Source organism: Dermacentor albipictus, unplaced genomic scaffold (genome assembly GCF_038994185.2).
Source record: "Dermacentor albipictus isolate Rhodes 1998 colony unplaced genomic scaffold, USDA_Dalb.pri_finalv2 scaffold_35, whole genome shotgun sequence".
Lineage (NCBI taxonomy): Eukaryota > Metazoa > Arthropoda > Arachnida > Ixodida > Ixodidae > Dermacentor > Dermacentor albipictus.
Genome location: NW_027225589.1, coordinates 358,174 through 365,282, shown reverse-complemented (window position 1 = coordinate 365,282; position 7,109 = coordinate 358,174). Strand labels below are relative to the sequence as shown.

General features: G+C 42.7%; 1 protein-coding gene across 1 annotated transcript; it reads left to right on the top strand.

Moving 5' to 3' along the window:
- The first annotated feature begins 3,744 nt into the window (after positions 1 to 3,744).
- Positions 3,745 to 4,644, top strand: LOC135897219 (uncharacterized). Its single transcript, XM_065425802.1, has one exon. It carries the CDS (start codon positions 3,745 to 3,747, stop codon positions 4,642 to 4,644), a length of 900 nt encoding a protein of 299 aa, XP_065281874.1.
- The last annotated feature ends 2,465 nt before the right edge of the window (positions 4,645 to 7,109 follow it).

The following is a 7,109-nucleotide window of genomic DNA, read 5'->3' as shown; positions in this document are numbered from 1 at the left end:
CGATACTGCACTTCACATAAAATACACACTCGACTTCCCATGCACATCAGCCTCAATGTTTGAGCCAATAGAGGGTTTTAGATTAGACTACTTAAGTGTCGGAAGCCGCAAACCGCCGAGTGTAAGAAAAAGAAAACTAATTACAAAAGAAGGAAATGAGCACAAAACATCTTCAAGGGTCCGTAAGGTTAGCCACAATTACACTTCACAGGCCACACTGTTTTGCAAATATAAACGCGGTGCAACGTCGTTATTTCGGAACAATGCGAAACGGCGAATAACTGCCATATGAGGCTTCCAAGGAACCACATTGTAGCACCTTGAGTTCTCTTAGGACTTTAAGGAAACTGCCCATGCGGTTCGCAAAATAAGATTGTACTCTTGCACGCTTGTATGCATTGCATGAAAATATTATTGAAACGCGATACTCTGAGCGCGTAGCCGCTGGCACTCTCCGTGTAACCGGCAGGCGCTGGGGCCACCGAGCTGATAAATTTTTGTACCACATGAAAGCGAGAGCCTTTGTGGTGCGTTGTCTCAGCGATCACGCAGCGCTCACCGGTGGCGCAAAAAGCGCTGGCTGCTGCGCGATCCGAGTACTGCGTTTCGGCACGTATAACCAATAACGTTACGTGCACTCCATTCAGTCCAAATATGAAAGTGCTGCCAGCTTTGCTTGTTCCAGGGCGGCAAGAAAACTTGTTGTTTTGTTTAATAAAGAGCTTCTAAACCGGTAGGAAACGAGGTATTAGCAATTTTAATTGTACCCTTAATCAACCCAAGTAGTTTTTAATTTGCCTACTCGCGTATCACTGTCAACGTGACCCACATTTCCCATAATTATAAATTCGATAGGGCGCCGTCAAAACACCCATATAAAGTTTCCAAGTACTTCTGGTGACATTACAGCCTCGCTGTTAAAAACTTTACGAAGATACAAACTAATCCTTCGCACACTCACCTGAATCAGAAAGCATTTGCCAGACAATAGCGCGAAGTGGCTTCCAAGCAGGCTTGCGCGCAGGTCAGCTTGCTTCCGGGCACCCGTCAGTGGAATAATTTTCTTTGACTGGCCGAAAGAAACTAAACAAACAGCTTGCGCGGTTGTGTCAAGCGCGCCGCTGTTCGCTTCTTCAAAAAAATCGAGCGAATTTGTCGCCATCGTCTCGCGCTGGGTTCGTCAAGCGGTTCCCGGTGTTCGCATGTTTTCGCGCCATCCACAAGCCAAATCCATAGCTGTCAAAGCCGGTCAAAGCTAAACACTTACGGCTCATCCGTGTAATTAAAGCAAATCTCGAAGTCTACGTTAACTCTTTAGCTTTGTCAAAAGTAATCGCAGGAAATAAAGCTTGTCATAAACGCTATGTTTTAAATTATAATGCCATTTTTGATGTATATTGTACTTCTGAATAACTTTTGGCACTTGAAATTGCCACAAGCATAGCCTTCGAGATATGTATATTGTTACCAGAGCCGTTGCACGGGCGTAGGGTGCTCGATTAGAACCGCTGTGGGGCGTACAAAATATTATTTGAAAGTGATTCTTTTCTTTTCAGTTTAAGTTGCCGCCAATATTTTTAATCGGCATGCTCGCTTTCACGTTGCATGTTAGGTCCGGGATGGAGGCTTAGCTGGCGGCTACGGCAAGCTACCGCCTTCGATAACATAACATAACAAGCGGATGTGCATGGAGCGCGAGACATGCGTGAGATTCGATAGTAATCGCAACGCCAAGCGAGCGGTATCAGCGGTATCTTGCAGACGATCACTTGCGGCACGGAGTTGTTGATCACTGCTGCTACTTTCGTTTTCTGCTAGCGTTCCCCGTCACTGCCACAGTCGGCACTATTGAAGGTGTGCTGTCTACACGTTCATCCATAGACTTGCATGCCTTGTGCAGGCTTCGCCAGTGGGGCAGCTGCGCTCTTCGTGTCGTCCGCTACCTCCTCTATGGAGGTTAGTTTGTGTATGTTGCGCGATGACTGACGAGATACTCAAGAAACCTGCGATTTCAGTGTGTAGCCATGAGTTCTGTTGCCTGCTTTCGTTGTCCGCGATGCCATTTTTTTGCGGCTAAGTTTACGCGCATGATTTGGCATCTTGAAGATGCCCACTCCGCAGAGTCACGTTTCGAAGTAAAGTGTGGCGTTGAAGGCTGTGAGAAGCGATACACAATTGTGTCGAGCCTCCGAAGACATCTCTATCGCAAGCACCAGCAGTGGAGTTCGCACGTTGACGGAGAAACGCGAGGAGAGTCGGACGACAATCCTGATGTTTATGGGGCAGACGCAACAGAAGATCCTGGTACAGGTGTTCGTCGCCAGCTCGCGTCTCATCATTCGCACCATTCACCAACTTCGTCACGTGACGCAAGGTTGCAGGAAGCGCCAGAGGCTCCATCACTAGAACACTTCGACGCAGACGCAGCAGATGACCCTGGCGCTGCGGGTGTTACTGGCCATCTCGCCGCTCACCGTTCACAGTTCGAACCAACTGCTTCACGTGATACAGGGTTCCAGGAAATGCCGGCGCCCCCAACGCTAGAACACTTTGCCTTAGGATTGAAAAAATCCCTTGCAAACCTGTTCTTTCGTGTTGCTGAAGCACGAAAGGTGCCCAATTCTACCTGTGAAACTTTGTTCCAAGAAGTTGAGGCCATACTTAGATGCACCATGCAACAGTTTGCAGAACAAATAAGGTGTGCACTGAATTCATTTTTTTCTGATGTGCCTGATTCTCTTAATAACTTGTTAAACTGCAACTTCCTTGAAGGCCTTTTTGATGATATTCGCTCACAGTACCAAAGAGTTCAGTATGCTAAATCTAAGTTTCCTTACACCGAGGCCCAGAAGTGCATATATACTGACAGTGACCGAGCTTCTTTCTATTACGTTCCTGTAGGCAGTGTGTTGAACAATTTTATACAGTGCAAAGGTATCTCTGAACATATAATGAAACCTGAGGCTGCCGAAGCAACTGCATTCCAAAGCTATCGTGAAGGCAGGATTTATAAGAAGCATGTGACTGACATGCTTACGAACTCTAACGAGAAGCTGCTTCACCTTTTATTGTATACAGATGAGCTTGAAATTGCTAACCCAATTGGAGCAGCGAGAGGTGTGCACAAGCTTCTGGCAGTCTATTACAATGTACTCAATGTACCTGCTGCGTATCGTTCACAGTTAAAAATGCTGCATCTCCCAATCATGGCAAAGTACGTAGATGTACAAAAGCATGGCATAGAGGTTGTGCTCCGGCCATTGCTTGCAGAGTTAAAAACTTTGCAGGATAGGGGCCTTGGTGTCATGTTGGATGGGAAATAAGTGTGTTTAAAGGTGGTAGTTTTAGCTTTCTGTGGAGACAACTTGTCCATGCATCGCTTAGGTGGTTTCTCCTGCAATTTTTCTCATGGATCTGTTTGCCGGTTTTGCATGGCACAAATCAAAAACCTTTCATCAATAACAAGAGAAGACTTATGCCAAATAAGAACTAAAGAGCTCCATGAAAACCACCTGAAAGCCATTCAAATAAACCCAGCATTGTATAAGCGGCTGTATGGCTTGAATTGTGAGTCAGTAATGTCTTCTCTTGAACACTTTGACGTTACATCACAGTTGCCACCGGATATCATGCATGATATGTTTGAAGGAGTATTGCCATTTGTAATACAGAACGTGCTAAAAGGGTTGTTTGATGAGCATATTTTGACCTCGTCAGACCTGGAAAAAGTGAGCAAGTTCCAGTATGGTCGAAGTGATGTTAAAAAACAAACCGCTGCCACCAAGTGAAGCCTTTGTACAAGGCAAAAGTGCCCTGAAGGGCACTGCATCACAAAAATGGTGCCTTTTCCGACTCTTGCCCCAAATATTTGGGTCCAGTATTCCAGAGGGAAATAAGGACTGGGAAGTATACCTCCTTTTAAGAGAAATTTTAGACATGTTTCTATCAGACAGGCTTCCATTGCAGTCACTTTCATACCTCGAAATTAAAGTTCAAGAGTTCCTTCGTTCCTTCGTCAGTCGCTACCCATCTGTCCGTCTCATTCCAAAGATGCACTATCTCATACATTACCCCCGCATGATATCTCTTTTTGGACCACTGAAGCAGTTGTGGTGCATGAGGTTCGAGGCAAAGCACCAATATTTTAAGAGCCTTGCAACGCGTATCAAAAATTTCAGGAATATCTGCAAGACCCTTGCAGAGAGGCACCAGCTGCTCCAAAGCTTTGAGTTCAGTGAATTAGCTTTAGACGATGTACTATCTACAAACAGTGCAAAATCTGTGGAGAGGGCTGAGCTTCACCCATGCATTCAAGAGGCGCTGCCAGTTGGCGTCACCTGGCAGGCAAAGTCAGTGACACTGCGGCAGGTAACCTACAAAGTAGAAGATGTGCTTTTGATGCGCAGAGGGGACGATCCAGAGTTTTGTCAGATTATTGGCATTTTCATTGTGAGCAATGAAGTAGCTTTTTTAGTCGAAAGATTCGAAGTACTAGAATTCAGAAGGCACCGATATTCCTACTTGGTCGCAAGGTGTGGTACAATGTATGCTGTGAAACCTGGAGATGAAGCACTTTCAGAGTGCCTTGACCTCTATTTTGGAGGAGAACTTGTAACAAGATGTGAAATTGTTTTGTTTGATTAATGTTGCTATTGACAGCGTTACTGAGTTGTCCTTGTGGTTATACCTTTTGTTATGTATCTGGTAATTCATATTTTTGTTATCTTGTTTACAAAAATGTTCTTCAGCTTAGTTTGTGACTCCTCAACAGTTAGCTTGTGACTTCTCATCAGCATCGTTTCCGGAAGGGTTTCTCTACTGTATGTAACACAATTACCCACAGTTATTCACAACTTTGCAAGTGCTCCTGACAAGTCAAGCCAAATTGACGTAATATTTTTAGACTTTAAGAAAGCGTTTGACCTTGTTTCTCACAATAAACTTAGGAAAACTACAGTCGATAGACTTTCTGGGTGGCAGCTTATCTGTTTAATCGCAAGCAGTTTGTTTCAATTGATAATTACTCTTCTAACAAACTTTCAGTAACCTCTGGAGTACCTGAAGGCAGCGTGCTAGGACCTTTACTATTTCTAATGTACATAAACGACATCACTAACGAAATTTCTCATCCTGTTCAAGTTAGACTATTTGCTGATGATTGTGTGTTGTTTAACGAGGTTACTTGCCACGAAGATCAAGTAATGCTTAACTCTGACCTTCAAAACATTCTTTCCTGGTGCAGTCGGTGGGCTATGGAATTGAACAGAGAAAAACCGTTTGCATGTCCATAACAAAAAAAAAAAGATTTTTTTAAATGTCGATTGTCTATAACCTCGACTCTGAACCGCTAACCAAAGTCAGCCAATATAAATATCTTGGAATCACAATAACCAGTGATCTCAGCTCGAATCGCCACATTTCTAACATATGTAACTCGTCTTTCAGGAAGCTTTGTCTCTTCAGGCACAAACTAAAGCACGCTCCCTCTGGTACTAGATTACTGGCTTACACTTCCCTCATCTGACCTAAACTAGAACATGCATGCATTGTGTGGGATCCCTATAAGAAAATTAACATTAACGCTTTAGAGATGGTCCAACATAAAGCTGTCAGGTTTATTTTTTCTAAATATAGACTGAGTGACTCTCCTGCTAGCCTAATGAATCAACATAATATTCAAACGCTACAGCTACGCAGAAAAATACAACGACTAAAATTCCTTTTCTTGCTTAAAAACAACTGCTTGTCCCTCCCACCAAAGGCTTATGTTAAACTACTTACAGCGTGTCGAACATGGCATCGTCACGCTGATTCTTTAACACCTTATAACACCCGAACTAACCTCTTTAAGTTTTCCTTCTTCCCGCGCACTGTAACAGATTGGAACAGCCTGCCATTATCACAATTGATAAACACCAATTCTATTGAACGCATGTGTCCTTAATATTAAAGGTATTGCCATTGCGGCAAGCCTTGTTACTGTTTTCTTTTTCTTCTTTTACACGTAAATCTTGTTTGACATTTTCCACATCTTCCTTACTCTGTTATTTTCAGTATTTTGCAATGGTCGCTCGTTCAACTTCTGGTACGCCCCCCCCCCCCCACTTCACGCGATAGTGGTTGCAAGTCTCATATGTGCGTGTGATATTCATCTAATGTTTGTCAAGTTGTCTTCCTTCAGTGTGCCTTCACTTAATCTTACTTAGCCAGCGCTTTCATATTTTTTTCTGATATTTACAAACATTGCATTGCTTTTCTATTTCTTTTTCATATGCGTATGTATATATTATATGTGCATATGTAAATATTTATGTAATCTGGCCCTCCTGCTTGGGCCTCCATTTGGACTTGCAGTATTGTAGAAATAAATAAAATAAATAAATAAAAGTGCATGCACGTGCATTCAACTTGCATTACCTCTATTGCTGTTATGTAAATAACTGATCCAAGCATTTATCGCTTATTAAGGAAAGCAAATAAATGTGCCATTAATAAATCATTATTTTTGTCATGCACTTAACTGGATCAAATGAAAAGGCTCTAGTTTTTGTATGGATATGCAAACACCGAATTCACATTCTATAAATGGTGTCCTTATAGGTGATATCAGGGACACGCAGTGGTGTAATATAGGAAGTTTCTATGCATAAAATTACTTTCTTGATGTAAATTGATGGTTCTTTAGTCATTTGTAACATGCCATATTTGGACAGTTTATTGTCATTTGTGCCACGGTGCCCTTCTATTCACTGTCAAGAACAATTTTTAAGTGCCATTATATAACGACTATCTCCTATCGGTTCAATATTAAAATGTAAAACGTGTGTAGAACTATGTAGTAACTGTATTGCGATAATTTAAGTAATGGGTAAATTAAAAGCTTGTATTTAGGAACATGTGTACATACAAAGTCCGAAAAATTTCGAAAAACAATTGTCGAGCTTTTCGACTCCTGAAGTTTCAGCTTTCCCTTGCTGAGACTTCTCCAGTCTCACAGGAGTCGGTTATCTTGCACGACGACTCTTCGCATGCCATTGAGAGTCGAATGACCCTTGCAGCAATCTTGACTCTTATTTTGTGACTCTACTTGCACAGAAAAGGGTCTTCGG

Bases quoted from the DNA above. Each gene is read 5' to 3' on its own strand.
- LOC135897219 (XM_065425802.1), top strand. From the start codon at position 3,745: ATGGTCGAAGTGATGTTAAAAAACAAACCGCTGCCACCAAGTGAAGCC.